This window comes from Amphiura filiformis, chromosome 19, assembly GCF_039555335.1.
Source record: "Amphiura filiformis chromosome 19, Afil_fr2py, whole genome shotgun sequence".
NCBI lineage: Eukaryota > Metazoa > Echinodermata > Ophiuroidea > Amphilepidida > Amphiuridae > Amphiura > Amphiura filiformis.
Genome location: NC_092646.1, coordinates 23,387,657 through 23,415,532, shown reverse-complemented (window position 1 = coordinate 23,415,532; position 27,876 = coordinate 23,387,657). Strand labels below are relative to the sequence as shown.

Below are 27,876 nucleotides of genomic sequence, written 5' to 3'. Positions count from 1 at the left end.
GAAATTCAAGGCAAGTTAAAAACCCACTTCATACAATTTATACAATTATTATGCGAGCAGGGACTGTCTTTTGGAATTTGCAGGAGAGCATTAAATAGCTCTTCTGGAGCCTTCAAGGGAAGCTGTTTAGACTACTTACAATAGAATGTAAGGAGAGAATGGTCAACTAAGGAGAGCTAAAATCACTCTCCTATATCAGGAGAGCAGTAGAGAGTGATTGCTCTTGCTCCCCTCAAAAGACAGTCCCTGTGTGAGATCATGTCACATCAATGTTGCTGTTATTAATAGGAATAGTTTGTCCAATCACAGAAACTTTCTTCAAACCTCAAATTTATGATCAATCTGACTGTCTTAACATCTTTACAAAGGAATTCACTTTGCCCCCCGAAAAAATTCCTGGCGCCGCACTGGTTACAGGCAACTTTAAAAAGATGGGAGTCGCATGCCACAAACGGATCAGCATATAATAATAAAGCACATGAATGAATAAATGAATGAATGAATGAATGAATGAACGAATGAATGAATGCATGAATGTACTCTCACCACTTAAAGGAGGATTTTGTGATCCTAGCATCCTCTTGTTATGACATTTTTCAGTAGATATCCACGAAAAAAGCTTATTTCCAAAATTTCAGTTGATTCCGATTTTGCGTTTGCGAGTTATGCATGATTATGTGTATTACACTGCTCCATAGACAATGTGTTGTAATTTCGTTCTGGTGCACCAGAACGAAATTCAAATTTGGCGATATTTTTGCTAAACGAATTAATCTGCAAGAAATATTTGGTACATAAATATTATGTAGCCAGAGGTATCCAGTGGTGTAAAATCTCAACTTTTTTGGGAAAAGTGGGGGATGAGGCTGTGGATCACGAAATGCCTCTTTAATATATTATTGTGTACTGCATTGCTGGTTGCTATGTATAAGGATCAGTTATAAAACATTAATGCTATGCCAACACCTCATTATATTGTGAACTGCATTGTTGGTTGCTATATAAATAATTGTGACATAATATGTGCAATAAATGTTATCAAATAGTGAACATCTATCTACAAATATTTCACTTCTCTGGACGTCCTTAACTTGCAAATTCTCATTATTATTATATCATTTCTTTCACCATCTTTGTCAATGCAATATTATAAAACATGAACTTCATCCATGGCATTGTCTTTTTTAAAGACAGTTCTTGTTTACCCTTTTGCTCAAAATTCTTGCATTAAAAGTAGAGCTGCACCGGAGACCTATTGAAGAAAATCCAAGGCAGGTCTAATGCGCTATTCCAGTTGAAATCCATACTCCATTTACAGAAAACGTGACATATTTACTCCCACACAGGGAATGTGGATTTCAAATGGGGTTACCTGAATGGGCGACTCCATTAAATGGGGTTACCTGAATGGGCGACTCCATTTGAAATCTACACCCCCTGAAGATTAGGGTCGTATTGCAGGCATGGGAAATCAAAAAAACACTGAAAACCATGTTTTTTTACCATTTTCTGTGAATTTGATTCAAAAATAAGCTGAAAAACACTGAAAACAATAACAAAAAATGCTGGATATCTGCTAAAATGCTGAAAATTTTCATGCCTGATATTTATTTCAACTGGAATATTAAACCCCAACAGTTCAGGATGGCATGATTCAATTACTTTTTTTTAATCAGCTGTCATCAATTCATTAGGTGGCATCTCTAGATCTACAGTCCAACCTCCTTTATCCGGACCTCTTATACATATATCTCTCTGCTATCCGGATGTGTGAATTTTACAGCAAAACATGGAAAATCTGGGTCGGTAGTGACCCTAGAATAGGTTTTATTTTTTCGTTGCTTTATCCAGATTTTTCACTTATCCTGCCAATTCTTGGTCCCATCACGGCCAGATAAAAGCGGTTGGACTGTATTTCGCCTATATTTTATCCGTTTTGCATATCAAAGCACAACACATTATTTACAACAAAAATGGATGTTAAAACATTACATGTCGGCATGCAAGAAGGCATATGCGCAACTATTAGTTGGCTTTTAATTATTAGTAATTCGATACTAACTAAATGAATTAACCCTTCATAGAAGGAATAATTATATTTACAGTTAATATTAGTAATTAAGATTCATCAGGCTCGAATTTTACCATATATTGTGTATCCAACAACAAAGCAGAATGATGATTTGCCCCCTTTAGAGGAAAATCAAAAGTGAAATATTTTTTATCAGATATATTTTACTGCCTTGAGGAAGGTCATCACTTCACAAAATGCGCTATTCCACTTGAAATCCACACTACTCCTGTGGATGATTTTGGAAATATGTTTCACAGAGGGAGTATGAATTTCAAATAGAATGACCACATTAGGCAGCTCCATTTGAATTTCATACACCTTCTGAGAAAGATTCAACTTGAATCTTCCACAGAGGGAGGGTGAGTATCAAATGAAGTTGCTAATGTGTCTATTCCATTTAAAATTCATACTCCCTCTGTGGAACATATTTCCAAAATCTTCTACAGGGGTAGTGTGGATTTCAACTGGAATAGCCCAATCCTCATCTCACTTCAAAATTACAATTTGACAGTTGAATCAACAAAGATCATAAGTGCCTATTATTACTGTATTATGCAGTATTGCAGTTGTAAGTTTATTGCATTCAACTGACATTCTGGGTTCAACCTAATGCTGTGATAGTACACCAAAGTAATAGATATATTGCACAAACCCACACAGCATTTACTCTGAATATCCACATTGAACCCTTCCAATTGCCACATTTTGAGTGTGAAGTTTGTACCTTCCGCCACCACTCTGATACAGAGGAAAATAACAAGTACCCTGATGATAAGAATACACACGCACACCCTTTAACCAGCTGACCTTTTGCATGTTTCTATATTGTAACACTATAATGTACATATATTCATCTTTTGAACATCCTAGCTGAACATCCACCACAAACTTTGTGCTTTTGCGATAAAATCAAGGCTTGAAAGTATGCATTTGAAATGTGCTCTACTAAAGCTACTCTACTGAAACGAGCCAAGTATATATATTATAAAAGAGTGGTTCGATTTCATCATATTGTTTGCTGAGGTTGAATGACTTTGAGCCAAGGACTGTCTTTTGGAATTTGCATGAGAGCATTATTAAAAAGCCACAGAATAGAGCATTTACGATAGAATGTAAGGAGAGAATGGTCAACTAAGTAAACCTAAAAATCACTTCCCTATAATATCAGAGTGATTGCTCTCGCTCTCCTCAAAAGGCAGTCCCTGTTTTAGCGTACCCCAACTCCCCATATTCAGACTTCCATTTTAGATTTTTCAATCCCTTTTGATGTGAGAGACATGAACATATGGACTTGAAATTCTTAAAGTACATGGCTATGGGTTAACCCACCGTAAGTCATAAAAATCCTAATAACAATATTTTTAGCCCTAAAATTTGGAATGCTACAAATTAGAAAAATATTGTTTTTCACAGGGAACCAAGTTCCATTTTGATGGGGGGAAAGAGGAGATGAGGCTGTCAATTGCACCATCCCTTTCTCCTTTTATACTTGCTGATAAGAAATAATTATGGCTGACCAATATCTTAATAAAAGGTCACAATGATGACTCCCCAAACCATTTGGTGATGGATGGTCACAAGCCATATAGCTATAATAAGTACACCTATGATGGTGAGTTGGTTGACCCACTCTTGTACAGCTGCTAAAATCCCTGTATCAGCTGCTATGTCCTAAATATACACTTTGTATTCTCATACATGGTACATGTTCTACAACTATGACCAAACATGTACCATGTACTTACAAACTGCATCATGGGTAGAGATATCTTGGATGTAATTACAGCATTGTGTCTGGAATCTGTAATGAAAAGCAAAGCGGGAAAGATGAATGTAATGGTTTACTGAAAAGTGGAATTTAAAAAAATATATTTTTGTGATATTTTGCTTTCATGCATTTACTGATTAAGTTAGAATTGAAAAAGCAGGCAAAATATATTTGACAATAATTAATTGACATTTAGCCTAAAGCATATTATGGAAAAGAAATAGGGGAGGGGTTAAAATTTAAAAATACATCTCCCGTAATGCACAAGTCAAGTACTTTCCCCACCCTCCCCCCTCCTAGGAAATGTGGGGCACTGTGGGAATTGTAAGCTGGGATTACATAGGGATTAACAGGTCAGTGCTCCCCAGGGGTGGGGAATGTAGCATTTTGTAACATAGTGTAATTTCCCAACCTTGCAACCTGGGGTATTTGCAATGGTAGAAACAATGGGATAGTGGGGGTACGCAATGCAAACAGTGGTCCCCAGGAGTCGCAAAATATCCTTAAATGCAATTAGTCCGAAAATTGAAAACCTGAATACAAAACCCACCCAAGTCCATACTTTGGCCAAATTGAGTTTAGCATGCGAAATTGTTGCTTATACATAGGCCTATCATATGTATAAAAGAACAACACAAATCAACCTTCTAATGTACGTGCGCCTATTGAGCATATGAAATCCAAAAACCACCCAAGTCCAAGACTGGGATGGTTTTTAAAATTTGATTGAAGGAATTAAAATGATACAGTTTTTTTTTAGTTTTTCTTTCCATGGACTTGGGTGGGTTTTGTATTCATGTATTCAATTGCAAGCCCAATCATTTCCCCATATTCCCCACGATATGGGGCAGGGGAAGTACTTGAATAGTGCAACAACTAATATTTTTTTTTAAAAACATTATGACTGATCCGACAAAAATCAAGTGTAAATAGTACTTACAGCAGCTTTGAGAGACTTATCCAGGTCTGCAATAAGATCTTCCACATCTTCTAATCCCACAGATAACCTGATCAGGGAGTTATCAATACCAAGCACTTTACGCTGTTCTTCTGGAACAGATGCATGAGTCATCACACCTCTGAAAAAAAAGGTTCAGTAAAATAAAATATAAATAAATGTTGGCATTTATACAGTGCCTTTCGTGAATATCAAAGTGCTTTACATTTATTCTGCTGATTGTGAGAATATGTCAGCTGCCATCTGTGGCGGCACCAGGAATTTGGAGGGGGGAGGGCATTAAGGGGGAAAAGTGAATGAGGGGGGGAATTAAATTCAACAAATTTTGATCAAAATTGATGCAAAAAGTGGACATTTTTGTAATTTTTAGGTTTTTACTGGGGGGGGGGGGGGACTGTGCGCCAGGGGGGAAAGCCCCCCCCTGTGGCACTGCCACTGGCTGCCATACAATGCCCAAGGCATGCTCATACCTTTGGGCAGTGCTTATATGGACACTCCTGGGTAGAGACTAGAGAGAGACAAGTACATACAAATGATAGAATTATTTCAATAGATTTGAATCTGGGAACCTCCAATGAGTATTGGACTATTCCAGTTGAGAACCATACACCCCCTATGGAAGACAAAACAATAATCTCCCACACACATATTTCAAATGGAGTCACCCATTTAGGTAACCCCATTTGAAATTCACGCTCCCTGTGTGGGAGATTAAGGTCACATCTTCCAGAGGGGATGCATGGATTTCAATTGGCAAAGCCCATTAACAAACAGCTGCAGCTCATTAGCAATACCGATGCATGCAACCGTATAAAACAATCTGGTACTTACGGTAATTCTGCTAAGCTTTCAAATCCTCCCAGACTCTCTGCCAGAGTGAATACTTTCAGACTCTGGAGGAACTTCTCAGATTCTTCCAAATCACCTATGTGTTTAAATGTGAGCATTCCACTGTAGCCTTTCATCTGCCTCAGGGCCAATTCATACTGTGGGTGTGACGGTAAGCCTAAATAGGGAAAAAAAGAGGTTATATGAACAGATTGAGAGATTAAAGAACCATTGAGAGACTGGAGTGCAACGTTTGAAAAAGTAAAAATAAATTAGTTGTCTACTGGACAACCTACGATCTCAATAAAAAAAAATGTTTGAACACTTCTTAAAAAAGCCTAATTGGTAGTACATGTACCCGCAGTGTGGAATTCATTCAAGAGAGGGAATCCACATTCACAAAAACATCAACAGTTACAGGCTGGGATAGCGATGTTTGCACAGTATTTTTGTGGGACCTGAGAGCACATCAGACACACCAAATTTTATGACGACTTATTATTAAAAAATAGTATTTTTGACATTTAACAATCCTCGAAATAATTTTATAAATCTAATGACATGTACTTGAAGTATATGTAGGTGGGATGAAAAGCCGTCCATTATATGAAAATTTGACCTTTCAGATTGGAGATATACATTCCCCCAAAAAAAGACCTCAATTTTGTAGGTGTTTTGGGGGGGGGGAATGTATATCTTCCATACAAATGTTCATATGATGGATGGCTTTTCATCCCATCTACGAACAATTTAAGTACATATCATTAGAATTTAGATTTACCAAGTCTACTTTGAAATATCCATTTTTGATAATTTGCCATAAAATTTGTATTATATCACAAATTTTGATATCAGAAGGATATTCCTCGTATTCAGAATGCAATTTGCTGTATCTGATTTGCTCTCAAGCCCACAAGAAATACTTTGCAAAGGTAGGTGACCGACCCCTTAACAGAAAGAAAAAAAGATGTACTCATGAAGCACTGAGATAGAACTAGCCCCGTTCCACAAACCGCAACACCTCTCGAATAGCGAGGGAAGTGAGCACCGAGCATAGCGAGGGAACTAGAATTTCCACTGTTAATTTTATTACCCCTCAGCAGGATTTTACACTCCCCACCAAGCAATTTGTCAATCTCTTATCACATACACAAATATCATGAGCCTGGAAATCACCTACTGTGTACTGTACTATTGGTGGAAATCTTGGATCATCATCATAGGTATAAGAGTACAGCACAGAACCTGTGCTACACTGAGATTAACTCCCAGTATCATTATTTAGCAGAAGATAGATTCTTGCAAAACACCTCGCTAAAAATTTACAAGTTCCCATTATAAGTATGAAACCTACTGCCCCAATATAATATTATTACTTATGTATCATATCTTATATTTCATTCAAATACATAAAAATTGCCATTTGAATGGGGAAATGTTCAAGGAGCCTAAAAGCAAGACCTCTATAGCAGATTCAACCTATCGTAGAACGTTTTTCAAACAAATTCAGGCTACAGTACCGGGCGATCATGCGTATCTGGCTATGCATTAACCGGCATATGATTGACTGGCAGCCTGGATTTGTTGGAAAAACATCCCACGATGGGTTGAATCTGCTATAGAGCTTGACAACTTGTTTGTTACCATACCTGGGTGAGAGACTGAGCGGACTCTAGGGTTCTTCTCCAAGAACCTCGCTAATGCTAGTCCATTCTTCATGTGTTGTCTCATCCGTACATGGAGTGTCTTAATTCCACGGTTGCACAAGAAACAGTCAAATGGGGACGGAACAGCGCCACCGGCTACAAAAAGAAGATAACAAAATGCAAATTAAGTTATTTACATGGCTGAAGAGGTTCATCAGGTCTGTTGATTAAAGAGAGCTATTTAAAGTTCTTCTTCAAGACCAAAGGAAAAACTTTTCTACTGACAGTTTTACCAGGAGGCTTCTGCCTCAGCCCTCGAATTAACCCACGGCACAACGGCACCCAAGGCATTTTGCCGTGGGTGCCCATCCCCACTCAAAATATGTCCTTCACCCAAGGCAGTCACTTGCCGTGCTCTCTAATGAAGTTGCCGTCGGTGCCCCAGCCCTGCCCCTTCATTATAAAATCATCTACCAGACTGTTTGTGTGTGTTTTGTTCACTTTGCCTTGGTGCCCTTCTCAAATTTTCAACAGTTGCCATAATGCCCTCTTGAAATATTACAAACTGCCGTGCTGCCTTGCCTTTTCAGTAAAAATCCCAGGCAATTATCAACTTGCCCTAAAAAGTTGCCATGCCCCTTCAGATCCTTAATTCGAGGGCTGTTCTGCCTTTCAAAGCTATTGTTGTTATTGATCCATTGACATTCTTTCTAAGCCACATTTTCCATCCTCTGCTCAAGACCAACGTTGGAGATAAGAGTACTTCTGGTAAAACAATAACATCCGGCCGGGATTCCAGCTCCAAGCAGATGGATCAATAACAACATCAATCGCTTTGAGAAAGCCAGAAGGTTTCTGACGAAACTGTTAGCAGAAAAATTTAAGTTTCTCCTTTGGTCTTAACAGAGAACTTTAAATAGCTGCAAATTATTAACATATGAATTATACAAATATAAACTGTATGAGTGTGATGGTTGAAATGTAAAAACAAGGTGTAAGATAAACTTTGTTTGGCTTATAATAGGCGAAAATTATTCTGCTTTTGTTACTGCGTGCGTCATTAAAGTCCCAACTAACGCCTGCGTAAATTCACGTAAGCGCGCCAGTCACGCATTACACAACGCACAACTAGTGTTAGCCCGGGGTGTTAGCACTGCGCCCTAACTGCGTGCATGCCATTCTATATCAATACACAGTGTTATGAGTCTTTTTTTGCCTTATATAAGCCGAATAAACTTTAGATTGTTAGATTAGAAACTTTGGATTGTTCAACCTGAATCTTCCACTGAGGGAGGGTGAGTTTCAAATGGACCTGCTTAATGTGTTCATTCCATTTGAAACTCATACTCCCCTTGTGAAAAGTATTTCCAAAATCTTCCACAGGGGGAGTGTGGATTTTTAATGGAATAGCCCATTGCATGGGTTCACATGTCTCTGTACCTGATGATACATTGTACACATGTAACTCCTTTTGCTCTGGGATTCCACCACATCAGAGACATAAATCGAGGGTGAGTGACACAAAGACGTAACTCCATTTTGGTAATTCTGAGAAAAATGAGTTTAAAGATAATGGTCCACATTGGTCATTGATTTCAAGGGTGTGCTAAGGGAACAACCAAAAAGTTTGATGAAGCCCTATAAACGAAAGTCCTTTCGTTAGAAGGCTAACCCCTCCCCTCTAACGTAAGTGTCAAATATCGAAAATTCCAACCCTCGTCCGTAGGTCTATTCATAGGATACAGGGCCGTCGCTATGGAGGATATGGTTGAAGAGGTGGTGCGACAAGGCTATGAGATTGATCATGTTTATGGGAGAAGCATCTTATTTTATTTTAAGATATTTTTCTTCATACTTTTTTGGCACAAAAAAAATATAACAACACAAAATCAAAGTGCGGTCAGAGAAGATGTAACTTCATTACATCTTCCCTGGTGCGGTACAGCTGCTTTAAAAATGAACTTACAAGTTGCAGGCTGCACTCTATATTGATTTGAAATCATTTTGAAGCAACCACTGTAAAATCATGTCAATATCGTACTTCACAAAATACTAACATTTTAAAATTATATTAAATCCTTAAAAAAGATTCATTTTGACCGATGTTTTAACTGTTATTTTACAAACGTAATCTGACTTTTTGACCCCCCCCCCCTAATGAAAGGACTTTCGTTTATAGGGCTTCATCGAACTTTTGAGTTGTTCCCTAAATGGAGTTACTTATGTGTTTATTGGAAAGTGCTCATGTTTCTGAAAATTAATATCAAAATCTCATTTTCGCCAAAAATGGACGTACGTCTTTGTGTCACTGACCCCTCGAAATATATTCAAAACTTACCAAATTGGGTGAACTGCAATCTTTTGTATATTTCTTCATTATCGACAGCAACGAGGCCCATGACAACGTCACTGTGTCCATTGATGTACTTTGTCGCAGAATGTACGACAAGATCAGCACCAAATGTAAGAGGGCGCTGTGGAGGAGACAATGTGAAAACATTCTTTACTGATTGTAACAACTGGGGGGTGTTCAAGTTAATATTGTTTAATATTGTAATAGGTAAATATTGTTTTTCTGTAACGCTGCAACAATTTATTTGTGATACTGTCCTGGCCGCGATTATTTTTTTCGTACATCATATTTTTAAATTTTGTTGATTTTTTCATTTTCATAATTTAACATGCAATAAAGCAAAACTCGCTGAAAATAATATGATTTTCTGAAAAATCAACGGATTTTACCATATATGGTCACATATATTAAGTTGGTACCCCCAAAAAGGTGGATTTGTCACATTTTCGGTGACATGTGTTGAATGTTTCCCTCATAAAAAATGTTTTAAGCATAGCAGGGATGCACATTTGGGCTTAAATGAGAGCCTATTTATTTGTCTAAAAGTACCACAAACAAAAAAATAGATCCTGTACACCAATTAATTACAGCAGCTAATTAACTCTAATTAGTCAGGGGTGGATGTGGTGGGTGTGAGGGTGGTGGGTGTGAGGGTATGCACATTTCCTATGGGTGACTGTGCGTGTTACAAGTTTTTTCTTTGTAAAATATGTTTTAAGGCATAACAGGAATTCAAACAAAAACTTAAATGAAAGAATATTAATTTCTTCAAAAGAATCACAACCATTTCCATTAATCAGGGTGCTTTAATTAATTATGGCCATCACTTAATTACTCCTAATTAGTCAAAGAATGGAAGAAACTATTCAATTGTACTGTATGCAAGCTTGATCTATTCTACAGTGCTGTTACTTTGACTCAAAATAGAGATGAGTTCTTGTTGTCCAATGCTGATAATCATACAGATATACTCTGTAGTATTTCCTTATACTTTATAGTGAAAGATTTTCATGAAGTCAAAAGTACATAAATACATTGTACACATTCTCATTAGTAGATATATATGTCGCAACAGAGCACACATTTGCCAATTATCATCACCCTGTATGCAACATTGATAGCATTGTTAGATGGTGAAAGTGATTCAACAATTGCATGTACATACAATGTATGAATATTCATTCTTGATTCTCTGTATTTAGGTAAAGTGTACTTGAACATCGCCGTCATGCTTTGTACATACATTGTATAGGCCATAACATGCAAGCTATATTTAGTCAGTAAATGTATAATTTTGACACACCCTATAATGTTCTATTCATTTGTAATACACATGAAATCTGTGGAATTGACTTGAATACTATAAGCAATGCAAATATAACAAGAATTCAAGTGGTAGATTTAACTGTCAACATTCCTGCTGGGAATTTGGCCACTCAAGAATAGCATTTCACACAGTCTATGGTAAAATTTGGCACACCCTGTATAATAAGCAATCATTTTATCAGTTTCATGTCATATGAGCACATTCTGTTTTCAAACTATCATAATGCAGCATCAAAACTGAGATTTTAGTCAGTAATCTTAGGATATTGAGCTACTTCAGTGGGATTACAATATATTATGTTCGCTTTTTTGCACACCCTGTATAGTGATCGTACAGATAATCAATTGATACAAATGTTGTATTTTTAGAAAGGGCAAACTGTGTACTTTCTTAAAATACAAATGAATTTCAGTTACTACATACTGGGAAATGATGAGACTGGCATAATACTATTCAACTTTTTGTGGGAAATTATTTTGTTACACCCTATATTACCTATCGATCACCCTGTATATTCAAATGCTAACTAATGTATTGGCAATCCTTGAAACATAAGCTTTCCAGAAATGTATGGGTTTACATACTTTTCTTGAACTACATTTGTGACACGATCTGGTCCATGGGGGCCAAAGGAGGCATTTTTGAAAATTTAGTTACTGTAATTATTACATTACACATACAATAGGCTATCATTTACTGAAAACACCAAAGGTCTAACATACTTGGTTCTAAACTTATGAGGTTTTTTTATGTCTATTTTCTTATGTATTTTATTGTTTTTTACTCCATATTTTTATCTTTATCTCAGTTTCAAATTTGCCGCCTTTGGCCCCCATGGACCAGATTGTGTCACATTTGAGATATAACCAAAAAGGTGCAAAAGGAGGTGATTTCAACCAAATTTCCAAATGTGCACCAATGGGGTACCAACTTAAAAAATGTGACCATATGCATTACTGACATGATTTACGAAACAAATAATCATGTCCTGGCCCCCTTTTACCTGAATGCGTCACATATAGTTCAAATATTTGAAGTTCAAACATTTTAATTAACTTTTCTATACAGACTGTCTAGATATAGATTTCCTAATATGTGACACGATCAAGGGAAATGAGTCGGATGTTGCTGATATTGATTTTGAGATATTGGCAAAGAAAGTGTTGAAATTCTTTGGTTTTATATTGTTTTCAACGGATCATAAATTGACGTAACTTCGTAAAGAAAAGTTGAATCAACATAGGGTTTTCACTTTCTGAAAGCTCTTAATGTCCTCTATAGAAAAATATGTAAAACTCATTTTCGACCAGGGCCGACATGTGACTCATTCCCCTTTATCATGTCATATATATTTACACGTACCTGGAAATAAGGCGAGGAGAATGTATTATCAACAGCAACCACTATATCTTGGTTGGCATTATGGGCTATGTCACTTGCTGCCTGGATATCCACTAATTTCAGCAATGGGTTGGTTGGTGTCTCGATCCATACCAGCTGCAATAAAACAAAATTAACGATGCAAAATTCATTAATAATTTCTTACCAACCAGTTGTATTCAAAGCACTCACTACTGAAATGCCAATACAGCACCTTTGTTCCATAACCATTAAGGTATAGGACATTTTTGTTTTTGCTATAGCCCCCGAATGAAATGTATTTAATTATGTACTCACTCAGGTAGCATTGTGTGTGAATTTTACATCCGAACTAAGTGCTATTCTTTTTTATGGGCATTTTTGTGTCTAAAATGGCCCAAAATGAGGGTTTTTTCAATATTGCCGTCCATTTCTAATCGTCACCCCATAGACTATACATGTAAAATAAAAGGCTCATAAAAATTTAATAGCACTTAGTTCGGATGTAAAATTCACACAAAATGCTTTTTGAGTGATTACAAAGATAATTAAATACTTTTTTCATTCGGGGGCTATGTGGAATTTCTTTAATGTATTCCTTGTACAATGACATTTCACAATAAAATGTCCATTGGAAACATAGGTGACAGTGTGTATCCATCCAGAATTGTTCACGGCATGAGAAAATCCTAGTCCCATTTTCCTTGGAAGTTTCAATATATGGGAGTGCCCCACCCCGGTGTTATTGTTAACACTACTGAGTATAAAAATGCAGTCTTGCCTGCTTTTGGGATCACCTGAAACATTCTATTACTAGTACCTTGGTGTAGATTATTTGGATGCAAGGTAGCAAAGCGAGTTGCACAATTTCAGTTCCAGTATAAGATTTAATTTCAAAAATAATATTCTAACTCTTTATTTCATGTTCTCAATTGAGCTCATTTAAAAGATATTGTCAGCTTTAAAATTATATATTATGATTTCTCAATCCTTTTATCCTTTTTTTAAAATATCATTAGCTTCAAATTTCCTTAATTGTTTTCTATTGATTTTTGGAATGTTATTTGCACCTGAGACAAATATACCGTACCTAATTTGTCTCAGTTTTAGAGTGTAAATCGAGCCTTTCGGGACCTTTGTCCACGTTTTGTGGGAGCAGCTCTCAAATGTCACAAAACATACCATGTATAAATGAGCACAAATTGCCACAATGCAGTGACAGTGAACATGTGGACACATGTGACCAGCTTTTACACGTGTACTGTATGTACATTGTAGGCGGCAACCCAATAAGAGATTTTTATTGGCTGCCATCCAGAGGCTTGGCCCTGCCACATGGTGTCTGATGTTTACTGTATTTTGATCAACAAACAATTACACTGCAGGATTGGAATACCATCATTAAATACCAAAGGTTATATCATCAGCCAAGGTCACAGTCTATTTAGAAATACATGTACCGTGGTGGTTGGTGGTGGTGGTAGGGAAGGGGAGAAGTAGGGGAACATGGTTCCCTGATAGTACTAACTGTATGTGATGAATAAAAGATAGGAGAGATTCGTTTAACAATCTTTTGTTTAATATCGATTTTTTTTTTCATTTCATATTAATAATTCATTAACATATTTATACCAATGTGCCACAGCACATCCTTAGCGTTGACAGTATTATACTATTATTGTCACCTATAATAAAAATTGCGTACTTTATAGTACAGGTATGCATCATTGTATGAAACATATGGCAACCAGTAGTAATTATTGATCAAATAGCCAGAAACACCTATATTTGAGGAAGTAAACACCATCCTTCATTCAACAATGACTTGCACCTGGTGTAATTTAATTATCATGTTTACCATCTACTTCTATATCAGCTGAATTATTGAATGCAAATACTGTATACCATACTTCAATATTAATTGAATTATTGAAAAAAAATTCAGCTCAATGCAAACTCCATACCCCTCGTGAGAATCAAATGGTGCGTCCCTACAGAAGGTACTATGAATGTGATGAAATTGAATTAATGTTACCGTACGTGTCATTGCATACATATTCAACAACTCTTCCTATACCTTTGTACAGGAGCCAACCGTTGTTAATCCGTGATGAATCCACACTTTTTACTGAAGCGTATCTGCGAACGCGAAGCGAGACTACTGGCGTTCTGGCGAGAGCGCGTAAAATTCGTCATGCCTGGAACCTTTGTGCGTATGCAAGCTTACAAGTTGAATTCAGTATTTTCAAATAGCGGCTAAATTTTGCCGTTTTATTCTGTAGTTTTAGTGATGATATTAACAGAGAAATCATCGAAGTTTTTGTAAGGCTTAGTGACAATGATTAACTGACATTTCCCGTGAAATAATCGTGAATTATCGATCTTTAGCTTCTTTTCGTTGTTGAAAGGATTCAATCATGTTTCATCGTAGTTCATCACCGTTTAACAACTTCGCGTCCGGTAGCGTCTGCGTGGTTTACTTCACTCGGGCAGCTAAAGCTGCCCTAGTGAAGTAAACCACGCAGACGCGCCGGACGCGAGTTGTTAAACGGTGATGAACTACGGTGAAACATGATTGAATCCCTAAATGATTGATGTGAAGGCCCTTCACACCTGATTTAGAGTCTCCTGTTGCACACAACCGCACTTTAAATTCACGCCCACTTTTGAATTCATTATTGCGGTAAAAACAGTTACCTCATTCAGGGGCGTAGCAAGAGCATCAGGGGCCCATGGACAAGGAGCTGAGTATGGGCCCTTTTAACCAGGGCGGGGTTTACCTTATGGGGTCCTGGGCCAGTTCAAAATTTGGAGGCCCCGCCCCATCACGTGCCAAGGAAGGCATGTGCACTAAAGTCAGTGGCCAAGTTTTGGTTTACGTATAGGGACTAACATATTTTGTTCCGATGTAAAACAGGACATTTGCAAAGCGCGCAAAAAATAAATTTCAGATTATTTTAGCCCCAAATCCACGTGAATTTTGCTATTTGAAATTTAAATTTAGGCCAAAAAAGATGCTGTTATTGGGATTAAACGAAAGATGCATAGGGTAATTTGGGGGGCCTTGGACCCAGGCCCATCTGGCCCAATGGTAAATCCAGCCCTGCTCTCCATTATCAGCCTTTACTTAATTTTCGCTTTTGTGCTCGGGCCCCTGAACCCTGTCCCCCCGCTTGCTACGCCCCTGACCGCATTTGTTTTCTGAAAATAGTGATGGGGAAACTTGGAAGCAAGTGCAAAGGGCTGAATCCCTGATGCGCTAAACATTATCACTTCTTATGTCTTAAATTTCAAATAAAATTACCTTTGTATTAGGCTGAATTGCTTTCTTTAAATTCTCCAAATTGGTCATATCCACAAACGTTGCAGTGATCCCCAGGTTTTCAATGATGCGCCTGAACAGTCTGTTGGTTCCGCCGTACAGGTCGTCCATAGTCACAATGTGTTCACCGGCCTTAAGGAGTTGACACACGACTTGGGTAGCAGCCAAACCTGATCCAAATGCCAAGGCTATGGATAGATCATAAACATAAATTATGCTTATACATTAAACATATTTTGAAAATTTTCTTTTTTCAAAAAATTTCCATCAAAATGAATCCACTTCGAACAGGGTGTTTATAACTTCATACAGTTGTTAAAAAAATACCCCAAACCCAAAATCTGGGTCGGTAGGGCGTATTGTCTTTAATTTTTTAGTACACAAATATAATGAGCAAGTTCTGGTAGATAGCGAGTTGTGTACCAAATAACGATGCACAGCAATTATTTAAGGATCGTAGTAAAATTGGGTAGAATGTTTCAAATGGGCAAATTTACTGCAATTTTGAACAGAAATATTTGAAAATTAGTATGTTCTTTGGTGACTTTTTCATCAAATTCTGTATATTTTCAGGGGTATGTTTCGGAATCCTAGCCACTCATCCCTACCCAGGGTTTGGGATGGCTACTTATTTCATCTGTTGCGATTAATTTTCTTCAGTATTTTAATTTTCCTCCCACTTTGGTTTTAAGATAGAGATATATTCCCTGGACTGCTCACACAAATGTGTTTCTCAACCCTGTTTTTATTTCCTCTCCTCATTTGTGGAATGAGCTCCCATCCCATTTCCACCTGCTCTTGTACTTCTCTTTCCGTATTGACGAATCTTTTCTACAGATCACTTTTTGAAGTACTGTAGTATTTTATTTATCTTTTGTTCTGACCATTCTTTGCTATATTATTACATAATATTAGTTTGTTGCATTTCACTCCATGTATTTTAGGTAGATCTTGGGTGTGTGGGGCTTAGGGTGGGTGTGTACTCCTGCAAAATATTTCTAGTCTTGCATTGATTTGCATTAGTTATTTCAAATAGCTTTTATATGCATGTAGTTTGTTCATAGGATTCCACTAGTTTGTTTTGCTTTGCTTTGTTTGCAGTGCGCTAGGAACCCTGTGCAAACTCTATTTATACAAGCACTCCATGCGAATGTGATTTCCATATTTATTCAAATGTTTGCTTTTGTGATAGGCAAGGAATACACTTTGTGCAATTAGTGTTTGGGTGTCAATCCCAGTGGGACGACGGGATGTGCCCCCCCCCCCCCACCTTTCAGCAAAATGACCCAATTTTTGTTCTTTTCAGCCATTTTTTAACATTTCAGGGCAATTGTCTCCCCACGTTTCAAGCCAGATTGGCACTTATGACTGGGACACAATATTTTGTGCAGAAAATATCTGAACAGGCATTTAAGAAGCCAGATTTGCTTTGGCTTCATACAGTGTACATGTATATGTAGTAATGCCCATAAAATCATTAGAATTGAACTAGTTGGTCTATATCACTTAGAAAATGGTATACCTGCTGACTTTGCTATAATGTTTGTGTTTGTTCAGGGAAGCGTGGTCACTGGCCTAGACAAGGGTAAATTGTAAATAAGTATTTATCAAAATACATTTCAGGTAAATAGTTATATCCAAACCTTTTGACCTGGAAAGCTTTCCATTCATTGATTCAATAAATTGATATGATTTTAAATGGAAATACCACTTTCTTGTTTAAATCACAAGTTAAGGGCTGGGGTATGAACGTTTGGACAGTATTTATTTTGGGACATTAGAGCACATCAGACATATCGAAAATCATTCTGAATATGAAGAATGTCATTCTGATATCAAATAATTTTGATTTTTTGAAATTCGTAATTTAATACACATTTTATGGCAAATCATTAAAAATTGATATTTTTGATATTTAACACTACTTGAAGTAAACTTTATAAATCTGATGATTTATACTTAAAGTGTATGTAGGTGGGATGAAAGCCGACGATCAATTGAAAATTTTGACCTTTCGTATTGAAGATATGGATTTTTTTTCCAAAACACCAAAAAAAAATTAGGTCTTTTTGGGGAAAAAATCTGTATCTTCAATATGAAAGGTCAAAATTTTCAAATGACCGTCGGCTTTTCCTCCCTGCTACATACACTTTAAGAATATATCATTAGATTTATATAATTTACTTCGAGGACTGTTATATATCAAAAATTTGAAAAATATCAAATTTTTATAATTTGTCATAAAATTTGTATTATATTGTGATTTTTAAAAATGAAAATTATTTGATATCAGAAAGACATGCTTCGTATTCAGAATGCAATTCGATAGGTCTGAGATGCTCTCATCCCACAAAAAATACTGTCGAAACGCATAATAAACGCTCATTTTGGATCCCTTAAGGGGGTACTACACCCATTGATTTTTTTTTTGCATTTTTTGCATTTTGTGAAGAAATTACAAAAAAAATTGGACAAAGTGGTATGCAAAATGAAGGGGCAAATCTTCTCGTTTATTGGTGGCATCGGTATCAATGTAGCTTACATGCTTTTGAAGATAGAAGCCAAAAGGAGGTACATCACTGATGATTTAAAATTTTGGATATGTGTTGCCAACACATTAATAGGGAAATAATGTTGATATGTAAAATGGGAATAAGTGGTCCCTGATTTCTTTTATGACTTCATGAACTTGGTGCTCCACAACTATCAAAAAACGAACCGGTTAAAATGCTTCTATTTTCAATGTCGAGCTATGTTTTGTATTTTGAACTTGCAACACTATGTCACTGAAACTTAATTAAGCCATAGGTAACAGGTTACCACAACCACACTACACAGCAATGTTGAAAAAGATTGTATTTTTGTCACCTATACCACCATATTAGGTAGTTTTCCGTAAGCTTCATTTTTGTGATTTTGGTAACTATTTTAAATTTATTTGCCCAATCCAACTCAACTAGGCAATCTAAATTGTACTCACCATTTACATCCCAAGGTATTTTAGTATATCCACCTCACACATTTCCATTATATATCCAGTAACAGACAAAATATCAAAATTGATGCCTCATTATGACATGTATGATATCACAGACTATCACATGTATTCAAAATTGATGCCTGAATTTGACCTGAACCAATATTATTGACCTATAACCTGACCTTTGATGACCTTATAGCCTTTTTAAATCTCTTTTCCTAACAACATATTATAGAAGATACATACATGGTGTAGTATTAAATTTTCTATGTGGAAGAGATTTTTTAGGCCTATTTAATTTATTCAGTGTTATAATCAGTGAGTATATTTCTATAGATAGTATAACAAAGGATTTAATGTATTCTATTCATGTATTCTACTTGGACATGTTCAATAGAATAAATTATGGTTTGTTATGAAACACACATCTCAGTTACCAGGATACAGTAAACAAAAAAATATATAGGGCTAAAATGATTTTCTAAAATGGTTTAAAACCACTGTGTGTAGAGATATTTTATAAGTTCAGGACATGAGATGATGAACATATTTATATACTTTATAAATTTGCAACAAAAAAAAGAAGATGGGTACTGATGAAAATCAGGGTATTAAATCGCCTTAACCCTAACACTGAACACTGCTTTTTGCGATCAGAACTTAAAGAAGAAACAAAAAGGAGAGAAGATGAACAAAGAAGTCAAAGGGGTTTCGCTGGCCTGGCCAGCGATTCCGTGAGCATATAGCACTTAGGGTGATTGTGTCATTGCATCACATGGGATTCATCCTTGTGCCTTTTTGTGATCTCTAGGCGTACCGGTACTAGAGTTAATACTATGTACAACAAAAAAGGTTTGTTTCAGATGACAGTGGTATGCAATTTTTGTTGTATGATTGATTATACGCAATATATGTACAATTGTTTCTTTTTTGGCCCACTTGTTTTATCTGTCGATGGTGCAGGTAGACAAAATATATTGTACAGAAAATCACTGAATAGGCCTTTAAAGTTTATAATTTATTGGGCAGACATTTTGTCACTGTAATCTCATTAGCTCTGACATTTCTGTGGCGACAGGTGCGATGCAAGTGACTTGCAATAGTTGACATTTAAAACATTGCCAAATTGGGGAAAACACTAAACTAGACTATATGTGACGTGTCATGTCAAAAGGAGACACTTTTGGGCAGGATCGTAAACGGAGAAATAGCCAAATATCTGCCTGGTGGTGATTTTTTCACAATTTGGGTTTGTTGCGAATTTGTGATGTTATTAATGTTAAACATATTGTCTGAAAGTTTCAGACCAGAATATAACTGGCATCTTGTATTTTTTGACACATTTGTCAAGGTAATTCCTACTCTCAACATTGTCAATAATATTTTTAAAGGCCGATATCTCAATTTCCAATTTGACAATACCATAACTTACGAACTAAATATCTTCGCTTAGGAATGTCCAATTTCATTCGGGAAAACGACAGTGTGGAGCAAAATATCTCTATATTTAAGATATATGTAAAAACCTCAAAATTGATAACCTGCCCAAAAGTGTCTCCTTTTGACATGACACGTCACATATTATTAAAGCAGTCTTCCAGGGTGTTAGCCAGCCACCTGTCATTTTGGATGGGTAGTTTGCTCCTGAGACAGGTAGGTTTACAGACCTGCCAACCTACCGAAGTCAGAATAATGGACATTGAGACCAAAACCTTGTACCCGGTACATGTTAAATACCGACAAATTCAAAGACTTAAAAGGTGTACAATACTTTCAGAATTCAGAGGTTTTGCAGATCTGAATTTATCACAATAGACTAAAGAGAATGCTATAGCAAAGTTTAAAGTGACATTTTCATCATTTTCTGTTGTTCTTTCATTTAAATTTGCCATCACTGAAATTGTCAGAAAACAGGACTGTCCCTCATTTTCACTTTGGTAAACCCCAAATGAGGGACAGTCCCTCAAAATGAGGGACAGTTGGCAGGTCTGGGTTTAATGCCTCTGGCAGATGCTAAATCATAAAAATAATGCTTGAATACATTCTGTGAACTCAAAACAAGACCAGACTAATTAATGAATGCTATATCAATAAATGTATTGGAACTGACTGAACCCCCAGAAGGTGAAAGGTCTGGTTTATGGTCAAATTTTGGACAGGCAGTTTTGGTGAATATGACGGGCACTTGTCGAATCCTAGCTAAGACCCTGCACAGGCCTATAACTTGTATTTTCAGCTTGGACCAATTTGGTAATTTTGCTCTAAAATTGGCCAGGTGATGGATGAGCTACACAAATTTATTTTAAAAAATCTGAAGTTAATTTTTTTTTTTTTACTTCCTCTCTGATTTTTCTGGACTAATTTCTCAACTTGCTGGAGCATAGAGTGAACACTGCTGGGCTGGTAAAAATGGGTTGTGACATTGATTAACTTCAAATAATGCATATATGAAAGTTCCCTAATGACAGGCTTCCTGAAGAGCTCTGAACCAAGTTAATGACCTCTGAATGTACTTTTGGCTGGGATTCATACAAACCAGGATCTGTTGGGCAAGTTGTGTGTGTCTGCAGTCATGCAATGATATGGTGTCTAGATCTAGCCAATTGTCACGGTTGTAGATAGTACGTACATGTGACATGTCCGGCAATATTAGTGATAATGAGGAAAGGTTTCACGGTGGAGTACTTCCTTAATGCTTCCTTTATAATTCCATGCTGTTGACCTTTTCAACAGTGTGAGTGTCCACCCTGGGTGTCCACCAAGACTAATATCTAACTGTAAACTTCAACATGCATGTAGTGCATGGAAAATTCCAAATTGCTCAGTTTTTAAACAAAACACATAAAAGAGTTATTTAAGGTGGTACTACACCCCCTGATAAATTTTGCGACTAATTTTGCATTTTTCTCAAAAAATAACTACAAAATGGTAGCAAAAGTTATGTATATTTAGGGCAAGGAATCCAATTACTTCAATGAATTCAAGACAAGATTATGATTATATATGTTAAGAAATGAGGTACATTCTAGCAGTACCTCTTTTCTTATCATAAATAACGTACCGCTTGCCTTAGAGTCACTGAAATTCCAGCGTAGTAACTGGATTCCTTGCCCTATAATATACATTTAACTTTTGTTACCAGTGTGTTATTATTTTTTGAGAAAAATTCGAAAATAGTCACAAATTAATCAAGGGATGTAGTACTAGTACCACCTTAACTTTTTTACAAAATATTCACAGAATCACATGTATGTCATATATCAAACATGCCCAGGGTTCGAATTTGGCTGTATCGCATAGCAGCATGCTCCTTATTTTGAAGCAACTGCTACCCAATTTTGCATTTGTATAGCAATTTTTATAGTGCTTTAGTATATAGAAGCATAGACTCTAGAAAGGAACCTGATTTATATGATGAATTAGCCAAAAACTGCTACGCAAAATATTTTAATGAATTCGAACCCTGAATGGTCTAATACTAGTAATATTAGGAAAGTGGTGAAAACTAAACTACTGTCCTTCTGTCTTGTCTGTCTGTCTTATTGGAAACTCCCGGAGGAACTCGGCAGGGGCGATTTTCATCGCCATTTCACCAAGCTGACACAGGGTCAATTTCTACAAACTTTTACGCCTATTTGGAAACAACATAGCTGGGTGGTCCATTTTTAGACGGTACAATGATTACTCTAGGGTCTGTTGAGTAGAAGCAATGGCCGAGATGGGGTTCGAACCCACAACCTTACGATCATGAGTCCAATGCTCTAACCATTGCGCCACACTTCATATAAGTGTTATGCAGCTATCAGCTTTAAGACACAGACCCCCGGGAAGATTGCATCATGCCAAGACCATAGATCATCTAAATACTATGATCTATGCCAAGACGTACCCCTGCGTCAAAGTTATGACAACCATTCACAAGCAATTGACGCACATAACAATTTAGTGATGGATATCTTCTGTAAATGTACCAACCTTACCTGTCCGTATTCATGATATACCGTATGAGATCCTGTGCCACATACTGGGGTACCCAAAAAGGTGGCTTTGTTACATTTTGATGTGCGGTTTGGATTTCAAAACACTGTCTCTTGAGTATTCCTTCACTTAGAAGATTCAATTAGGTCTTAAATTGAGGCTAATTTATTCTATATTACTCATGTTTTTATCCTGTTTTAAAATACTTTTCAATTATTTTCTTATGACGCTTTGGCATGAAATGTGCCAAGGGTGGCTGAGGATTAGGGGAGGAGGATTAGGGGAGGATTCATATTGTAAATTTGATTTAAAACCCCTTTAAAAATTTGAATCTAGTAAAAAATGTCTAAATGAACTCCCAGACATCTAAACCAAGTAAATAAATACAGAAGTTCATTTAAAAGACCAATACTTGCTCAGAATGACTGCAAATGTGGAAAAAGGAGGTGGGGTTACATCCTCCCTACTTCGTGATTGTTTTTGCCCGCACTCTCTCATGTTTTAACCGATTTCCATAAAAAAGGTGTCAAAATGCTCAGAAGGATGAACCACTTCAAATGAGATGTGTAGGTAAAATGTTTGAACCATTTCATTTCTTTACTATGTAACACAAAGGTACCCCAGGTTGTGACACAGGACCCTGACACACAACATAGATGCACCCTTTTTTAATGGGTTCGACTTACCCAATCGGGGTGATGAGCAGGGTTGTGGCTAGCAGAATTTGAGTACCGGGCGGCAATTTACAGAATTTGCTTGATTTAGCAAGATTTCAACAAAAGTGGACACATACACTTGCTTTTTCAGTTTGAGTGTTGGGCTCTAGCATCAAATTGAACCTTCAGTGGTGGGCTCCAGAAGTGAGTGGTGGGCTCCATCGTCCACTGCTGCCCAGCATAGCTACAACCCTGGCAATGAGGGTACCCTGCGAGTGTGTCAACACTTTGCCAGTAAATGACGCATCCATAACGCACCCTTCCCTGGGGTCTCATAGCACTTGCAGTCTTATATAAATGACATGTGTATTTTAAAAGCTTACTCCTTGCCTGCATCGGGAAGTAGGCAGAAATTGTACACATTTAGAACAGTCAGTAGCTTTCACTACTTTCCGTCAAACCACAGATCCTGGAAATAAGGATCTGTGGTTAAACCATGTTGGGTATCCAACAGGACACAGGAGCATGTCCTTTAGTAGGCCTATTAAATGCACACTCATCCTTAACAATAGGCGGATCTATGCACTCCTGCCACATGTGGTTACCATACAACCACCGACCGTCCTAAAAAGGGACTCGACTTTTATGTCCTGTTGGGTTACGGTATCTGGCAGGACACAGGAATATCCTTCTGTCATGGTAGGCCTACATGTATATTTATAAGTTTATACATGTAAGTATGCACTCATCCTTGACCATGGCCGGATCTATGCACTCCTGCCACATGTGGCAATGACCATACAGCCACAGATCTTTCTTAAAAGGGACTTGACTTTCCTGTACACACTACACACAGTCACATTTTCTATATGAATCTCTTTGCACAGGATGTTAAATTTCTTGTAGTTGTACCACATTTGGTACCCTTCATGCATACGTACCATATTTAGCTCCTTCCAGTGCTGCTACACATTCTTCAAGGCATGCACGAGTTGGGTTGCCTCCTCTGCTGTAATCAAAACCCTGGTAAGGAGATAAGTGGAAAATCAAAGATAAAGATAAAAGGTTACTACAGAAATGTGTATGATTTCCTGCAATACATTTGAAGATGAAAATGTTCAAAGATGAGGAAGATGATCAAAGATGAAGAAGATGTTCAAAGATGAAGATGACGAAGATGTTCAAAGATGAAGAAGATGTTCAAAGTTGAAGATGGTCAAAGATGAAGATGGTCAAAGATGAAGATGTTCAAAGATGAAGATGTTCAAAGATGAAGTTGTTTAAAGATGAAGATGTTCAAAGATGAAGATGTTCAAATATGATCTATGTTCAAAGTGTTCAAAGATGAAGATGCTCAAAGATGAAGATGTTCAAAGATGAAGATGTTCAAAGGTGAAGATGCTCAAAGATGAAGTTGTTCAAAGATAAAGATGTTCAAAGATGGAGATGAAGATGTTCAAAGACAAAATTGTTCAAAGATGGAGATAAAGATGTTCAAAGACAAAGTTGTTCAAAGTGAAGTTGTTCAAAGATGATATTCAAAGATGGAGATGAAGACGTTCGAAGATGAAGGTGTTCAAAAAGATGCAGATATGAAGTTGTTCAAATATGTAGAACATGTTCAAAGATTTGAAGCTGTACAAAGATGAAGATGATGAAGACAGGCCCGATGCAGAGAGGGGGGGTGCGATGCACCCCCCAAATTTGGAAAAGTATACAAAAAGTCCAAAAATTTCAGACTTCGCGAGCGTAGCGTGCAAAAAAACAGTTTTTTAACGCTTTTTTGGACAAAAAAGGTCCGAATTTTGTCCACTTTTCACAAAATCGCCCCTCCCCCTTGGAAAAAAGTCCACTTTTTCAAAATCAGCACCCCCCAAATGAAATCCTGCACAGGCCTGGATGGAGATGCAGATAATGATGAATAATATGGAGATGACTATAAATTTGATGATATATCCAGCTGCTGCAGAAATAATGCTGACATTATTATTAATGTATGTATGTCATTATGGTACGGTAGGAATTAGTAATCACCTTGTGTACTATCAGGCGGCGAGTGGCATGATAGAGCCGGCAACTTGTGAAACCGCCCGACCGTATGGTATTTTCCATATACTCGGTTAGTAACTTAGTTTTGTGGGGTTCATTATCGAACCCCAACGGTTTTAGCTTGTATGGCATTTTCTACTGGTAATTTTAAATCCCCAAACCGGATAAAAGCTGGCTTTTTACTCCAATAGAAAAACGCTTAGAGAAAATCAATATGACTTGCATTTTTTTGGATTTTGTCAAATTTTATTTTATTTGAAGGTTGAGACTTCAGAATTCAGCCAATTGTGTAAAATATGTTCATTGTTTCATTGAAAACATATGCCAGTCAATGTGTCATGTGCAGGTATTGTGCACAACTCAGATTTCTGTTGGATGATTCCGGAAACACAAATGCTATATCACTGTTTATTTACCATGTTTACATTAGAGTAGTTATCTAAACTTACACAGTGATATGATGTATTAATTATATCCAAATACCGGTACTAGCAATAAGTACTGATAACTACAGTCCCTATGATAACGAAGGTGCTATTATTATAGCTTATCAATACCGGAAATTAGGAAGCGAACTTTGTATACAAACAGGAATATATTTTACTTGGTATTGGCTAAGACTAAAAAAATAAAAATAGGTACAAAATTGGGCAGGGGTGTAGTACCCCCTTAAAAGAAACAGTTTTTGTTTCCCGTAGTCCACACACATTTTGTTTTTGGAGCAAAAAAAAACATTTTCAAGCAAAAAAATGAATGACAAAATTTTTCAATTTAGAATTTTTCAAGTTCATTTCTTTTTCAAGGAATTTGAAATCAATAAATCATGAAAACTAAAACTTATAATTTTCATATCTAAAAAAAAGCGCAGTGATTATAGTGCGCTACGCACAGGCATAACACCTAAACGTTGATCCACATGCCTCAGCACACTTTACAGGTTGTCGCTGACGCTGACCACTACGGCCCACATCATTCCATGATAAACCATTTATTTAACCAACAATCTAATCTAACCATATGTTACCATATAAAAAACACATATTTCACATTTTAGTTTTAGACCACCTATGGTCATGATGGTTTATATTGAATTGATAAGGGCATTATTTGAAGCTTGTACAGATCAACCCGATTTCAGTTCTTACAAAAAATACAATCCATTTCTCTTAGCCTCTTAAAGGGGCATTTCGTGATCCACAGCCTCATCCCCCACTTTTCTCAAAAAAGTTGAGATTTTTATATCACTGGAAACCTCTGGCTACATAATGTTTATGTACAAAATATTTCTTGCAGATTAATTCGTTTAGCAAAGATATCGTGAAATTTGAATTTCGTTCTGGTGCACCAGAACGAAATTACAACGTATTGTCTATGGAGCAGTGTAATACACATGATCATGCATAACTCGCAAACGCAATATCGGAATCAACCGAAATTTTGAGAATTTGCTTTTTTCGTGGATATGTACTGAAAAATATCATAAAAAGAGGATGCTAGGATCACGAAATACTCCTTTAAAAGGAAATGTTACAAATATTAAATAAAAATTTGTCACATGTGGCAATTTTACTATAATCACCAGGCCTAGGTTTTGATTTCGATTTCACAAGATACTATAAGCTGATAATATTAATATAGTCATGCTTGTAAATATATAATCGAGCAACAGAAACCGTTCAAAAGTTGCAAAACGTGACAAGGCAGATTTCTAACATTGCCCTCTGTCTGAACTCATCTGAAATAGCACAATTCATAAGTGCATGAGTGCAGACAGTGCCGTACTATTACGCTGACTTTCGTATTCGGCGAGGAGGACGATTTCGACCTCCTGGTTTGTTTACAAACAGAGAGGTAGACAAAAAACCGTTCCGCTTGTCCAAACACTCAGGTATCAGAAGGATGGTCCACAATAGCGTGATTCACGTAACCTGAATAGGGATTAAAAAGCTGTCACGTAGAACCATGTGCTTCTATTGACTATTGTCCAATTTGCCATCAAGATTTCATATGGAAACAGTTCAGACCCAGTACACGATCATGTCAGAAATTAATATTTTGTTCTGGGTCTGATTTAATATTCGGACTAGAGTGCAGAGTGGGTTGTCATTGGCAGCACTGCCATATTGTATCAAATTCATTTTCAAATTCAATTTAGGCCTACTAAAATTTGAAGACAAGTTTTTTAGACAACTTACCCCTGGACAGTTTCCTGGTTTATCCTGGGCAAAAGTTGACGACATGCAAATCAATGGGGTCACTGCAAGAGACTTCCATCGCTTTGGATCTTGACCAGCATGAATCGCATCGGTAGCGAAATGAGGAAAAGTCGAATCGCCAGACGTGTCATCTCCATTCACAAAATTCACCCCGTTGCCGTTCTCTACTCGTTGTCTTTTAGCGGCCATGATGTTCTTAGATGTGTGTAAATATCGTTTGATAGTTTGGGAAGTGGAATAAAGTGGATTTGCTGTGTTAAAATATGGGAGAATTGAGCAGTATTTGAACAGTTTCAGTGTGTTCATTTACACGCGGAGAGCCATGTGATGACGACGACGATCGAAGTGAAAGCAATCAAGCA

At 36.9% G+C, this 27,876-nt stretch overlaps 1 protein-coding gene across 2 annotated transcripts; it reads right to left on the bottom strand.

Moving 5' to 3' along the window:
• Positions 1–846: 846 nt before the first annotated feature.
• LOC140141074 (putative cystathionine gamma-lyase 2) lies at positions 847–27,876 on the bottom strand. Of its 2 annotated transcripts, XR_011857350.1 has the most exons (10): positions 27,494–27,876; positions 24,191–24,272; positions 15,618–15,823; positions 12,317–12,451; positions 9,613–9,748; positions 7,278–7,430; positions 5,632–5,806; positions 4,783–4,921; positions 1,404–3,875; positions 847–1,372 (listed from the first exon to the last, which is right to left on the bottom strand). XR_011857350.1 is itself a non-coding variant. In XM_072162846.1 (9 exons), exons 1-9 carry the CDS (start codon positions 27,818–27,820, stop codon positions 3,855–3,857), a joined length of 1,374 nt encoding a protein of 457 aa, XP_072018947.1. In that variant the 5' UTR covers positions 27,821–27,876; the 3' UTR covers positions 847–3,854. The 2 variants fall into 2 exon arrangements, 1 of the variants encoding a protein (XP_072018947.1); XM_072162846.1 differs by having other exon boundaries at positions 847–3,875.